Source organism: Phalangium opilio, unplaced genomic scaffold, assembly GCF_054372755.1.
Source record: "Phalangium opilio isolate 3A_F unplaced genomic scaffold, DU_Popi_V2 ptg000089l_1, whole genome shotgun sequence".
NCBI classification, from domain to species: Eukaryota; Metazoa; Arthropoda; class Arachnida; order Opiliones; family Phalangiidae; genus Phalangium; species Phalangium opilio.
The window spans coordinates 4,587,992-4,603,836 of record NW_028324194.1 but is presented as its reverse complement, the minus strand read 5'-3'; the positions used below and the strand labels follow the sequence as shown (position 1 = coordinate 4,603,836).

General features: G+C 33.2%; 1 protein-coding gene and 1 long non-coding RNA gene across 3 annotated transcripts; both read right to left on the bottom strand.

Annotated features, from left to right (window-relative positions):
* Nucleotides 1-1,408: 1,408 nt before the first annotated feature.
* Nucleotides 1,409-3,012, bottom strand: LOC149647111 (uncharacterized). The gene is made up of 2 exons (XM_089849704.1): nt 2,736-3,012; nt 1,409-1,856 (listed from the first exon to the last, which is right to left on the bottom strand). Exons 1-2 carry the CDS (start codon nt 2,973-2,975, stop codon nt 1,566-1,568), a joined length of 531 nt encoding a protein of 176 aa, XP_089705830.1. The 5' UTR covers nt 2,976-3,012; the 3' UTR covers nt 1,409-1,565.
* Nucleotides 3,013-6,631: 3,619 nt separating this feature from the next.
* Nucleotides 6,632-9,734, bottom strand: LOC149647110 (uncharacterized). 2 transcript variants are annotated; one of them, XR_016371792.1, is made up of 4 exons: nt 9,631-9,734; nt 7,142-7,248; nt 6,977-7,082; nt 6,632-6,750 (listed from the first exon to the last, which is right to left on the bottom strand). It is a non-coding gene; the product is annotated as an uncharacterized LOC149647110 (long non-coding RNA). The 2 variants fall into 2 exon arrangements; XR_016371791.1 differs by lacking the exon at nt 6,632-6,750 and having other exon boundaries at nt 6,876-7,082.
* Nucleotides 9,735-15,845: the final 6,111 nt, after the last annotated feature.

The following is a 15,845-nucleotide window of genomic DNA, read 5'->3' as shown; positions in this document are numbered from 1 at the left end:
CGAAGCATCTCATACCCTTTAAATATGAATTTTTTAGTTCTAATATACTACGGATAAAAATTACTCAATTTTTAATTTGATAAAATAAATATTGTGACATTATTGATAAAGTTGTGCGTGATTGGGAGACATCCAAATAGTGAACGGTAAACAACTTATTCTGTGACCACTGTCTCCTCTAATATACATATAATTATATCATAAAAATATGATATGTAAAGAATATGGTGTGGAGAAAGTTCACAGATGACCAGTTTGAACATTTGATCGCACATACAACGTATAGGATATGGATTTATAATGTTATCGTAGTAAAAATAATGAATTCTTGATAAAACAATATTTTAGTAATTTTTTTCAATTCAAATAAATTGATTAAAATAGCGTAAAAATTCTACGTGTATAATCGAAACTTATAGACGCAAAACGTTAGATATTTAGAAGTACTAATGGATCTGAACCTAATCCTATTAAAAGATAGATCTAAGCAACGTTCAAAATTTGATTTTGACCAATTTTAGATAAAATTTCCATTGAAATTTATCAACTAGAATAATTTAAGAGCATTTAAAAGGAATAGTAACTGCTATATTTCTCTTTTATCATCTATAAAATCTCATGCAAATTGTGATCAAATATTTCCGTACCTATTTGATATCAGTCATGCAACAACTTCGCAGCTGACAGAACTACTTCCAAGATGAAAGCCAATGCAGCCACAATAATTCCGACAATCCAGACTAGAAATACGGTAGAGAGATAGAACAAGCTCAATGGTTCCTCCGATATGAAACTGTCAGTATCGACCATATATTCTCGACTAACAAAATTTGTTCGAATCCAGTGTGTAGAAAGAACACTAGTTTCAAATATTCTTAAGCACCTTTAGAAAGAACAGATGCAAACTTTAACGAATCTTAAATAGTGCTAATAATGACTTTGTGCATGTGCCTGTTTTTATCCTCCAGTTTTTTCGATCAAATCAATTGCCTGATTTAGTTTCAGAAAATTGATTTTAATCCTAATTTTATCTTCGAGCAAATTACCGGCTTTTACTTCTGTAATATTTCTGACACTGTTTTTAGTTTAAGGGAAAGGTCAAATAGAACGGCCTTTTTCTAAATACAAAAGCAAAAATATTTTAATGATCTCTTATTGCTAAATAATTAGCTTTAAATTAATCTTAAAAACGAGGGCTACTGTGCCAGCATTGGTTAAGTGGCGTCTGCTAGCCCGAACCTCTTACGTGCTGAAACGGAATTAAGCTTCACAAAACAACAATTTCTAACATTTATAATCAAAGGGAATTTTCTGACTATTTTTTCTAAATTAAAATTGAATGGCCCTCTCTTATTTTTATCGTTTTGATCTCGACAAGATTAATTTTCTCAAATACTGGTTCTAGTGAAGCTCTAATTTAATATCGAGATTGGAAAATTGATGTAATTTTTCTAGCATCTTATCTGAAAGTTCTTTCATACACGTTTTTGTACGCGGTTTCTGCATGGTCAATTTACTTACTAGGAAAACGATAATAGTTTAGTATTTTCAGGTATGAAAATTGCTTACAAGTAGTCGACATTTTCCAAGATTGTTCGAGGAATTCTTTTGTTGAAAAACGTATGTAAAAAACTAGGTTCGTATTTTTTCTTTCCAACATAAATCCGCCTTTTGTTCTCCCACAAATGGTTCCAAAGATTAATCAAATGATCGTTTTGCGGATCCCAAAACTCTCGTGTCTGATGTATGATAACTGATTTGCCATTCGCCAACAGTTCCGTTACATTTGGATCATTAAGGCGGACAAACAGCCTTCCTCTTACTTTCCACAAATCTGAATAAGTAACATCCCCGTTCTGAATATGAAAAACAGAACCGCAATTATTCTGAGAGCGGGCTAAACTGTCTTCTTTTCTCCTAAGGCTCAAAACACTATTTTTTTTAAATTAATTTATATTAAGAATGAAGTTATATATATTTATAAATCCTGCCTTTGTAGACAAAGACAAGAAAAATAAAAGACAAGTGTACAAAATTAATTGCCTGGAGTGACCGATATTCAAAATTTTCAGTTTTAAAGTCATGATTAAAAATCATCATTTCTTTGAAAAAATTCTTATCTTATTTTTTTTTCACCAAAAGTCCATTTGCTGAAAATATTTTTGATCATTATTTTCACAAGTATTGTGCTCTCAATAGCAATTCTAGGTAAAAACGGCATCTTTAGGAATATTTTAAGGGATAATAGCAAGAGAAAATAAAAGAGAATATAATTATTGGGTCAAAATTTTACTTTGACCCTGGTTTCTACCCCCCTAGAAAATCAAAATTTAACTATGCCGTCGATAAAAAAAATTAAATAACAGAGCAACTTTTTTTGAAAGCTTAGCAAAAGATATAAAGGAACATTATGGTCGAACCGAAAATATTTGGGCTGACACTACCACAATCGGTGTGAAATAATTTAAATGCATTTGAGGGCCACAATTTTAAGAATGCCAAAGCCAAGGACTTTGGCCTTGTAGCTCACTTTTAACTCCATTTTGCGGGTACTATTTTTTCTCTCTAAAAGGTGTGAGGAGGCTATCCCGGGTAGAAATCTAACCCCTCAAACATGGCCCAGCGCGGAGGGGGGCAGAAGTATTACACTCCTCTTTTTTCTCTTCGTATAATTTATCGTTAGAGTCACGAATTACTACGCGATTTTCCAACCACTTAAAAAAACTTTCACATACCCTCATTAATTCGAATATTTTACCATTATGGTACATCTGAGGCAAAACTTTTGGATTTGCAACCAAATCTTCGATGGTATCAATTGTCGATGAATGTGAAGTTATAAGTTTGCCAGTCAAATTTCCCGACCACGCCCACGACAACACCATCGTCCCAAAAATCCAAAAGGATCGCTGCCATTTCTTCACTCCACGTTTCTCCAAAGTAGTTACCGCTAAATAGCATTGAATAGAAGTCATTAAATTAATATAAAATAGTGATTTCTCAAACTAATTATCTTGGCACACGGAGTGGTTAGACACTTATATTATCGTCCTATCTAATTATTTCCCAAACCACGCACTTGTCATCATCAGCTAAATTTGTATCAGTTAAAATAGATAAATAACTTAGCGTTTTCTAGGAGAGCGATCGCTCTCTTAGACAAGACTTGATACTGCCTCTAATCTACTGATGGCTTAATTGATATTATTTGCTCGCCAAATTATAAGCCCTAGAGACGGGTCATAATTATTTGATACTCAAAAAGGAACCTTAAAAAATTTTCTATTGCTTTTCATTCTATTGAAAAGTGTACTTTGTTAAACCAGGGATAGGTGTAGTTTTAGAAGCAGGAATGGAGAACGGTTACTAACCACCGTCGGTTAGTATTTACTTCAGTCCGACTCATAGCCCAGTATAAAGACCCTCCCTCCAACACGCAACGAAACGTTTAAATTAACTTTTTGGCTCACTAAAAATACGTTTTTATGACGTTGCTGATGTGGACGGCGAAAAATACGTCATTCCTTCTTACCTCTGTTGCTATGACCCGCCTCTTCTTTCATAAGGGGGATTACTCTGTTCTCCATTCCTGCTTCTAAAATTACATCTATCCCTGGTAAAACTTCAGAAATGAAAATTATAATTAAGAATATAAAGTAATTTAAGTTGAAAATTTAAAATCAAGTATGGTTGAAGTTATCTGGGTAACTAAATAATCTAAGGTCAGATTTAGTTAGGTTAGGTTTGATTTGGGATATATTAACTTTGATTGTGTGATTTTAAATTAACCCAATCTAACTTAAAACTAAATGAAGGAAGCCCTAACCTAACCTAAACCAAACTAACCTTTTGCTACTCCAATTTTAAAATGTTCCCTAACAGACTGTACATTTCAATTTAACGTTGGGAAGATACGTTGCATGCATCTTGAACGTGTAATCGTAAAACCAACCCACTTAATATTAAAAGAATTGGAGTTTTGATAGCGCTGACATTTCTTGCGGAAGTAGTGCTTATTAAACTATTCATTTTCCCCCTCCGAAAATCCTCATTAACAAATTTTGAAGTTTGCGAACTATCTTTCGCAAACTTTGGCAAGGCATTACATAGATTTCAGCGGTTATTTAAGGAAAGGTTCAGGTAATATAATATAATACCTTAAACAAACGGCCTATATTTCCAAATATTTAAAAAAAAAAAATGATCTCTTATTACAAAATAATTAGCATTTAACTTGTCTTATAAACGAGGACTACTGCGAAGCCATTGCCTTAGTGGCGTCTGCTAAATCGAACCTCTCACGCGTGTGATGAAGTGGTATGCCTAACTTACCCTTACGTCTCTCAGCCTGTGAGAATTCAACCAATCCCTTTAAGGGCAAGAGATTCGGGCTAGCAGACGCCACGAAACCAATGGTGGCGCAGTAGTCCTCGTCATGTTTAAGATAAATTTAATGCTAAATGTTATGATATTTGACCTTTCCCTTAAATAAAATAAAACTTAAAAACAGTTAATGGTTCGTACGATTTCGTAGAAAATCTGCAATGTAGATCCAGATGAACTCCGTAAAAACTCCTAAATTGGACTTCCACATTCTCATTCCTTTACCAGCTGCCACCAAAGATACTAAAGAAACTATTAGCAGAGAGAAGAGGTTGAAGATCCAAACTGTGTCCTCGAGTCCCTTGATGTAAAGACTCTCTTGTGCACGCTCGTTCTTCATGGGCATGCTCGAAAATATTGAATGCGTATCGTAGGAACTCATTGGAGCTACATGATGTATCACTGCATCGTTGGGAAATGGGTAGTAGTGGACGATAACTGTATCTAGAATCTTAACAAGTTGGGGAAACCAGAATATTACCTCTCCGAGTCATGAGGAGGACTACTTACAAACTTATTTACCTAGATATGGAATTATTTCTCTTTTTTTATGAACAATTACAGAAGTTAAAATTTATGAAATTTTAAAGCAGTATTCAAAGCATAGCGAATATACAGTAAAGCAGACGAAATTTTATATCCAATAAGGATATGTCTTATATACATGAAAATATCCAATGGGGGAAAAACAGGAAATAAAGAGTATAGATTTTGGAGAGATATTACCTTTATGTGTTTGTTAAGGCCCAATTGTCTAGGCATCAACTGTATTCCCTCTATGACTAAAGCTAAATTCACAACTGGGATACCGTGTACGGAACAGGACATTTGGGCCCCGACACTTAGGTACCGCGACAATTTGGCACCAAGACATTTAGGCGCCACGACAATTAGGCGCCGCGACATTGCAGTATAATTTTCGTGAATGATTTGAGATATTTAATAAAGGAACAGAAAAAGTACTTTTATGCTTATATTCTTTTTATTCAACTGACATCAGAATTCAACCATATTGTTGTTTATCTTCATTGACTTCCAATTATAATATTCCTTTTCCAAAATAATGTTGTTTATCTTCATTGACTTCCCAAAATAATATGCCTTTTCCAAAATATTGTTGTTTATCTTCGTTGACTTCCCAAAATAATATGCCTTTTTCCAAATTATTGTTGTTTATCTTCTTTGACTTCTCAAAATAATATGCCTTTTCCAGAATATTGTTGTTTATCTTCACTGACTACCCAAAATAATATGCCCTTTCCAAAATATTGTTGTTTATCTTCATTGAATTCCCAAAATAATATGCCTTTTCAAAATATTGTTGTTTATCTTCATTGACTTCCCAAAGTAATATGCCTTTTCAAAATATTGTTGTTAATCTTCAGTGACTTCCCAAAATAATATGCCTTTTCCAAAATATTGTTGTTTATCTTCATTGACTTCCAATTATAATATTCCTTTTCCAAAATAATGTTGTTTATCTTCATTGACTTCCCAAAATAATATGCCTTTTCCAAAATATTGTTGTTTATCTTCGTTGACTTCCCAAAATAATATGCCTTTTCCAAAATATTGTTTTTTATTTTTATTGACTTCCCAAAATAATATGCCTTTTCCAAAATATTGTTGTTTATCTTCATTGACTTCCCAAAATAATATGCCTTTTCCAAAATATTGTCGTTCATGTTCGTTGACTTCCCAAAATAATATGCCTTTTCCAAAATATTGTCGTTCATGTTCGTTGACTTCCCAAAATATTAATAATATGCCTTTTCCTAGAGCTCGGCATTATCTATCGATTATCCACGTCATTTTATCTATTTAGCTATTGTCTTCAAGGGGACAAATATGAATCCCGCAATTTATTTGCACCTAAATCGCCCTCCAAATCTTCTCTTTAAAGCGGCTATAATGATTTCTTCAAAAATGATGCAAAAATAATATATACCAGGGTTGTTTGATTTAAATCACTGATTTAAATCAAGCGATTTTTTAAAATAAATCATTTGATTAAAATCAAGTAATTATTTTAATTTTTTAAAAAGATGTTTTCTATGATTCCAAGAAATAATTTAAGAAACTTAACTAAAAAAGGCCTATAATTAAAAGTAATCTTAGTTTTGGCATATTTCAGTGTAAGTTTTTCCCAGAACCCCAGTTTGTCTTGCCACTCGTGGTCAATTTTAACTGGAGTAAGATTCGAAATAGGCCTGGAAATGAAATAGTGGTCAAGCTTGTCTTTTTGTACTAGCATTTCAATGTTACAATAAGAATAACTTTGTAGAAAATATCCAATAGCTGCTTAAATGTCATGATTATTTTGCATTTGGTTTATTTTGACTCAAAAGTTTTCATGTTGGTAATTTACTAAAAATCAAAAAAATTAAATAAATCAATAAAAATAAAGAAAAATCCGATTTGAATAAAAAAAATCAACAACTCTGATATATACTAGGGCTAATGTGTCTCAATTTCGTGATATGTAATGTATATTTTGAATAATTAACGACAACGTTTTATTTTGATGTTAATTAATTATAAGAATTCGTTATTTAAATGAGAGTATTCAACTGGCATTTCATCATACACTTACACCATTTTTAATAGCGAGGCTATGTTTTGCGGAATTTGACCTCCACCTCGTAATATTAATCTCCCTCAAACGATTTTCCACGTCTTTATTGCTCATAAATACAAGTCTGAAAAATAGAAGCGAAATGTTCAAAATGAACAAGAAAATATCAAAATGCATGCGTACTTCACATTTTTTAGGCTCAAAAGTACGTAACGAGAGTATTCTAAAGGAATGTTATTGAACGGATGATAAGGCAACGTGAAGAAGGAATTGGCATATTGATCCAGCTCCTAAATAACATATTTGCAAACGTTAAACTCTCGTTCTCTGAAGTATCGAATGATCTAGATATGTGCAACACTTTTGTGTGTTGTCAACATTCAACGTGAAATTTAAGCTTTCTTGTAGTAAACTTAAGATTTGACCTGTTAAATCTAAACCATCTTATTATTAAGAAGATATTACCATTTGGCGTTGAGCACTCTTTCTGAGATAAACATAATATTTTCAGTCGCAATTATTCTGATCTTTTACATTTTAAGAATTTTTAATGAAACGAAGTAAAGCTTCGTAGTCATGTTTCTAAATTTTGTTAATAATTTGAGAATAATTGGAAACGCGATGGTTAGTTTTAGGAACGCTTATACACAAATTTTAACAATTTTTGTTAAAGATATGTTCTTTATGGTCCGTTTTGAAAGCGGAAGGAGAACACATTTTCTTAAAAACACCTGTAGTAACGTTGAAAGCTGGTCTTTTAGACGAATACAAGAGGGATCGGACGTTTTTCAAAATTCCTTAGAAATCTCTTTAATTTCACGAGATCACAAAATCTCACTTCAAAATCTAAAAATCCCGAAATCTATCCTCAAGATCTATAACTCAGAAAATTTCATTCAAAATCTAAAAATGCCGAAATCTCACCTCAAAATCTAAAAATGCCGAGATCTCACTTCAGAATGTAGAAATACTAAAATCTCACCTCAAAATATAAGAATCCCGAAATCTCACCTCAAAATCTAAAAATGCCGAAATATCACCTCAAAATCTAAAAATGCCGAAATATCACCTCAAAATCTAAAAATGCCGAAATATCACCTCAAAATCTAAAAATGCCGAAATATCACCTCAAAATCTAAAAATGCCGAAATCTCACATCAAAATCTAAAAATGCCGAAATCTCACCTCTAAATGTAAGAATCCAGAAATATCACATCATAATGTAAAAATCCCGAAATATCTCCTCAAAAATTTAAAAATCCCGAAATGTCTCCTCAAAATTAAAAAATCCCAAATGTCTCCTCAAATTTTAAAAATCAACAAATCTCTCCTCAAATTTTAAAAATCAACAAATCTCTCCTCAAATTTTAGAAATCCCCAAATCTCTCTTCAAATTTTAGAAATCCCCAAATCTCTCCTCAAATTTTAAAAATCCCCAAACCTCTCCTCAAATTTTAAAAATTCCCAAATCTCACCTCAAAATCTAAGAATTCAGAAATCTGACCTCAAAATGTCAAAATCCCGAAATATCTCCTCAAAATTTAAAGGTCCCGAAATATCTCCTCAAAAATTTAAAAATTCCGAAATATCTCCTCAAAAATTTAAAAATTCCGAAATTTCTCCTCAAAAATTTAAAAATTCCGAAATTTCTCCTCAAAAATTTAAAAATTCCGAAATTTCTCCTCAAATTTTAAAAATCCCCAAATCTCACCTCTATTGTTAAAAAACGCCAAATCTCTCTTCAAATTTTTATAATTCCCAAATCTCTCCTCAAATTTTAAAAATCCCCAAACCTCTCCTCAAATTTTAAAAAACCCAAATCTCACCTCAAAATCTAAGAATCCAGAAATCTCACCTCAAAATGTAAAAATCCCGAAATATCTCCTCAAAACTTAAAAATCCCGAAATTTCTCCTCAAAATTTAAAAATCCCCAAATGTCTCCTCAAATTTTAAAAATCAACAAATCTCTTCAAATTTGAAAAATTCCCAAATCTCTCCTCTAATTTTAAAAATCCCTAAATCTCACCTCAAAATTTAAAAATCCCCAAATGTCTCCTCAAATTTTAAAAAGCGCCAAATCTCTCCTCAAAATTTAAGAAATCCCAAATCTCTCCTCAAATTTTAAACATCATAAAATCTCAACCTTAAAATATGAAAAATCCCGAACGTCCTACCCCTCGGAGGCATGTTATTTTTTAAGTTACCTTATCAAAAAATATATATGTTAAATGGGGGTGCAAAAATTTTCAAGTGACGATGTAAATTATATCCAAAAATAAATGCAGAAAATGGGACAGTTTAATAGTGATTATTGTTATAATAAATATATGAAATAATGAGACTTAATCATAAATATTAAATAAATTTGAAGGGTTGATAAATACAATTGGTTGGGGGGGGGTTTAATCTTAAAAAATAGGGGACGTATCACTGTCTATATATAAAAAACATGTATGTAAAAAAACCGAAGAAGTAGCAGATCTCATTTTAATTTTAATTTATAAATAAATGAGGCTTAATGTAATGGGAAAAAATTAGAAAACAAAACATCGGAGAAAAAACACCTAAAAGATGATCGCAAATATATAGTGCAATAATATACAGTTTGGAAACTGGTAAAAGTAAATTTTGAACTGAACGCTATTTTTTAATAAAGATAAAGAATTTTTACCTGCTCTGCATGTGCGACAGTTAAGATGTAAGGCATGCTGGAATTGTACAGTTCTTCCATCTTCTGGTTTAGGAAACTCGAAACTGATTCCTGTAGAAAACGTACCCTCGAGACAAAACCGTTTGAAATGTATCAATATAGCCGAAACAGATAAATTACTATCACCAAGTATCTTTGATGTGAAATCAAATGCAGCGCTCAAACACTTCACCGCTTCAGAATCACAAAGCTTCTTTTGAACTAGAAAACTGTCAAGTGTTACTTTTCGCAGCGACTCAATGCGGGAACAATTTCGGTTTCATAACATTCATATTTGGTTCATGGAAATGAGTTGAAAAATACGGTGATATATCAGATTCAAAAGTGGGGTTTTTAGCATGCTAACCAATCTTCTACACACCAAGTTTACGATGAGAAAAGCAGGAACCAATCAGAAAAAAGGGTACGGGGGAAGTAATTTTCGCAGGAACACCAAGGGAGCCGCCCTTTGAGATCGAAAGTAAAGGGGGTGGCCAACTCTCTGTGGGGCCATGAAAAGCAGCTTGAAATTATATACATCTAAGAAGACAACTCACAGTAAGATTTTACTTGAAACCAAATTTAGTTAATTATAGTGGTTCAGGGCTACGAAAATTAAACACTAAGATTAAAAAACTAAGGTCACGTTTGTATTTAACAATCTGTAAACTACTTATTGATTTAATTCTTATGGTTGGAGTGAGTAGGATTGAATTCAAATTTATGTCATCTGGGCGAAGCATATCGAGCCATTATCATACCTGAAGGCATCATTTTCTCCTATTCTAAAATTCATGTATTTCTCAAAATTTCGCATATATCCGACACAAATGGAAGAAACATTAAGAAGTAATGGACTTTTGGAAGTCATTATCGCACTTCATTATAGTTTCGACACTCCACTTGTATCTTCATATTTTAAATGGGTATTTTCAGTTGTTATACGGATCATTATGGGAAACTCTTTCAACTCGTAAAACTTAAATACTATCTAATAGAGTTTTGTAAAAGTAACAGCAGGGACGGTAATAAAAAGTCTGTCTTTCATTGGAATCGGCTTCTTCAAACCGCGTGATACTGATTTTTATAATACAAAAAAAAATACACTTATCTAATTTTACTAAATTGACAAATCCTGAAAACCCATCACAAACGTTGAGAGAACTTGAAGTCGTACACTCTAAAGCCGCGTTTACACGAGACACTTTGGAACCGTTTTCAACCGTTTTGGAAAGGCCTAACACTTTTTAAAAAATAATATTTGCATTTTCTCGTGAAAGATCTCTTGTTTTATCAACTTAATATTCTTTATTGTACATTCCAAAACGGTTTAAAACGGTTTCAAAGTGTCTCGTGTAAACGCGGCTTAAGAAATTGGGGTGTGCTTTAACACCTTTAAAAGTAGTTTATATGGGTCCAAATTTGACACCGTTACAGGTGTTCATTTACACCCCTGAAAGTGTTTAATAACACTTATTTGAGCAATTGGTGGAAAAGAGAAGAATCAAATGGTGCAACAGAAGTGTAGTTTAACACCTTTTTAACTCTTATATCGCACTGAAAGTGAATTTTTACTCTTATATTAGTGTTGTGCAACTCCTTAAAGGGTGCGGCATGGCACCTTTCAGAGTGTCGCTTCGCACCTTTAAGAGTGTCGCGTAACACATTTAAGAGTTGGAGATTTATTGGTAGGATAATAGTAGAAATTCTAGTACTTTTCCTAGACTTAAGAGCAAAACCGATGACGTAAAAAACACTATAGCTACATTTTGACCACTCATGAGGCATAACTCAAATATCGAGTATGGTTTTCCTGTTTAATTAAATTTTGATTATCCGCCATTCCGCAGTATTATTAGCAATTAGTGCTATATTCATAGCAGGGTCCCATCTTTAGAGAACTTCATCACCTATAGGGAGGAAAGTTCTCACATGCAGAACTATAGCTCTTTAAGCGAGGGTTGTTGCATATAAAGTCATTTTTACGGGTTTATAAACTTCTGAAAAAGGCAGAAAGTTTTTAATTTGTACAAATGCATAGGGTATTAAATTAGTTTTGGAGGCTATAATATTCAAGCAGTAGATATAGACGTTCTTGTTAAATTTAATAATCTCTTTTCACTAAGAGTTTTTCGAGCACCAGAAACGCGTTTAATCTAATTTGCACTACAGATTTTACAAAAAAAAACCATTTTGTACTCGAATTTTTCTCAAAATAATGATAAAACATGTCACAAAAGCAAGTTCCCCACTTTGGCTTCTCAAGCAGGCCCTACTGTGAGGCCAGTACCAAACCTAGTCTCGTTTTTTAAGAGTATCGCTTAACACCTGTAAGAGTGTCGCCCAACACGTTTAGCATAGTTTTATGAAAGTACAACACCGCCAGATTACCAATTTCTTTGTTAATTTTATTTAAAGGATAAAACTGTTTTCTTTCATGAATATCATCTTTAAAAAAGATTTAACAATTACGTTTTTCAATAATTTTTTACTGTTTGTATTGACTTTAATATTAGAACATTAATGAAAAATAAATGAAAGACCTTATTTAAGAAACCCGCAGTATTATAATTTTTCAGGTTTAATTTCGAACGGTGTTTTAATAGTGTTATTTTACACCGAATTTACACTTTAAATTGACTCCTAAAAAGTCAAGGTAATAAAACTCTCTTGTGGGTGTTTTTACGGTGTTTACACCGTTTTAACACGTTTTTAACACTTCCATTTCTTAGAGTGTAGAGCTTCTCTGTCGCGTCTTAGCGCACATTTTTTCCAAGGTTTTGAAATATCCGAAGTGGAAGCGCAAACTAGGTTATTGTGGCGAAAACCCTTGATTTTTTCAGTTAAAAATCAATATTTTGTGTTTCAATTTCAAATGGTTCACGAAATTCGACTAATCGTTCTAATCAAAAGTACGAAATTTGATCGAGATTGTATTCGGCATCTACTTCACATTTTTGACGTATGACGTCACATCGGCCATATTTCAAGTAAATTTTTTATATTCATGGAAAAGTCATGTAGCTTGAAAAAAAAACTAAATTTTTGCGAGCCTGCTACCTTAAAATGCATCCACCTTAACGTTAAGGATGTAATAAATTGTCATACTTACGCTACGACATAAACTGGGGACAACACTTTGTTCGCAAGATAATAGAGTTTTCGAAATTATAACAGCCTCATAACCCCATAACTCTCTCGATAAACACATGTGTGCCGTTATGGCGTATAGTAACGTCACAATTCAGATTTGAGGCAAGATCTACTGTAATATTCTTATTTTTTGGAATGTATAGAGATAATAGAGGTTGCCTTTTTTTCTGGCAAATCGGAAACCAGGAGACTCAACCTGACGCCGTGTAGGCTTTCATAAAGCAAATGTGCTTGTAGCTTGAAGGACAAACTGGGATTGAGTAGAAATATTGGTGGGCCATAAGCGGCAATGAACGCCTTCCTGAATACCTTGCGCACACCCCAGTCTTAGGTAGGGTATAACAAGGTCTGCCAGGCACTATTTACCATTATATTTTGGTGAGACGTTTCGGTACCGTAGATGCCGAGGATGCAGTTGATGATGTTACGGAATCTACGTCATCGGTTTAGAGATTTCGACTCTCTCTCCCCAAGCTCGTAGAAAATACCCTTTCGACGTAAACTTATAAAGATTTTTAAGGGGTTATTTGCACTCAAGTATCTTTAGTACCATATTTGAAATTAAACGTTTCCAACTTTTATAATGACTATTTTGAATGTTATTCGACATGAATTAGAAACTTTCCGCGCTCTCCGGTGCAGTTGCACTAAGAGGTCAAGATAAAATTTAACCATCAATGTCAATTTTAAAGTGTAAGGCATATGTGATAGCAGGTTAACAATATTTTACTTTTGCACTCTCCAATATAGTCAATAACAATCTCCTATAAAATCCAGTGGTCACAAAATACTAGCACATATGCATTCAAGAGGTGTAAATTGCATTGTTTTGGTGAATCTCCACACCCGTACAACTACTTTACAATTAAACATGGACATAATTTTTATTATCTGACTGGAAGCGTTATAGCCGAAACTCTAGATCTTTAAAGGTGATAAATCTTTTAGGTCAAAATGAGGTTCGTAAAAGACGTGTGCAGTTTTCGAGCAAATCGGAATAACTTCATTTTGACCCCATCGACGATGTATTTCTTTTTCGGAATGCGAAGCCTTTGATGTCTAAAGATTACAGATTACGGTCACTTTTTCATTCGATAAGTAGAAGTTTTTCTAGGTTTTCTACTTTGGTTTAAATAAATGTTATTAATTTGTTATGTTTTTAATATATATAAATGCATTGATTATCACAGCGTATCCCGTATGCGAAAGTAGAAATGCTAGCAAATTCGATCCCAGATTCGCGTTACCTGACATACTCAGCAACTTGTTATTATTGGATTCTTCTCTACGATCTACGGTTCGGGCTACCTAACGAAATGAAATCTTATACCATCGATGGGGATTTCTGTGCAAGGAGCTCAAGGCCTGTAATAAGAAAAGATTATAAAATAAATATGGAAAAATTAGAAGCAATAGAAATTAGATATACATTTAAATTAAAGCGAGGCAAATCATAATTAAAAAATATTTAAATATATCTCGAACTTGAGCAAATCATTACCGACAGTTTTCAAGTCAAGATAGTAATTTTTCATCATACCATTATCATCTCTTTTCACCGAGCAGATTCGCTTTTTCTAATATCTCTTTATGGCTGCAATTTTGTCATTTCAATGGAAACTTACGATCCCAGAATTTTATAACAAGTTTACTTTCTTTGTGTACCAATTATTTACTTCCAATTAAAGATCACTATGTATTGGCATCTGAATTATAAGCAGGTTGAATATAATTTATATTGCAATTGTATGATTGACGACACTTACTTGCTCATTTGTTCTATCAGAAGTGAGATGAGACTAGACTAGAAGTACTGAGCTAACCAAATTCTTCACTCGGCGAAAGTGAATATTCTTGATAACACACCAACGGTTGGCCCTCTGGTGGCGGTTTCAGAATTTTCCCTCCAAAACGTGAGACGCTCGCGGTGGTAGACGGCCGAACTAGATTCAAGCACCAGCGTCCGTGTTCCGCGGCTTTAGTTTGAGGGGGAAGGGGTAAGAAATTTTTTTGGGTCCAATTTTTCTCTCTCAAGTGTAGGCGTGATTGAAGCGGCATAAAACCCTCAAATTTGTTCACTAGTGCCAGGATCTACTACCAATGCTAGAGCCCTTCACTTCTAGCCTCATCTCACTTCTGGTTCTATGTTCATTTCTTTAAATTGTCTCTTGCGTCTTAAATTGTGACCATTTGGATCCGCTTTCATTTCAATACTGATTTTTCATATTTAACAAAAAATTAGATTTTTTAACATTTTGAGACTAAAGTTTTTATAATTGACCTTCAACCTCTTCGTATAAAAATGGAGCAAATTCTATTATTTTTTTATAAAATACCTTAAATAACGCGGATAGATAATAAAACCACCAACAGGATTTTTAAAACATAATCTAATAGCTTTTAAATTCATTCGAAATTTAACTTAATTATAATAGGTCTTTTTAAAGATAGGATTTTTGCTAGAAACTAGATGGACAAGTTTTAGGCCGTATTACTTCTTGGAGGTTATACCAATTTGGATTTGCCTCACCATGGGTCATATCAAGAAAATATTTGAAGAAAAACAAATTTTTTGTAGGAGATTACGTTTTATTCTAAACCATACCAACATTAACTTATTTCATTGGCCGGGAGTGTGTCGCACTCCTGTAAGCCAAGCTTCTAGGCGGCAAAGTTTGAGGGAATACGACACATGTCGGCGATCCTATCCTATAGGTGCCGACTGCCCCGTGTCCGCCGGTGATGACTTGACCCCTACACCCCTTCCGTCACCTCACAAGTAAACCTCATTTCCTTCCCTGCTTACACACATACTGAAACCAGATTAATCGCATCCTTGCTGCGGACCTATGTACCCAATTTGTATTGAAACCCCACAAAAAAAAGGAAAAATAAAATATTTCATTGAGAGCGTTAATTAATGGCGTTTTTCATTAACTGCTAGCAATCCATGAAGTAGTATTCAAGAAGACATAGCTGCGATGTAAGACTTTTTAAGGAAAACCTTTATTCTCACTACCATAAAATTACTCCATGCCAAGAAA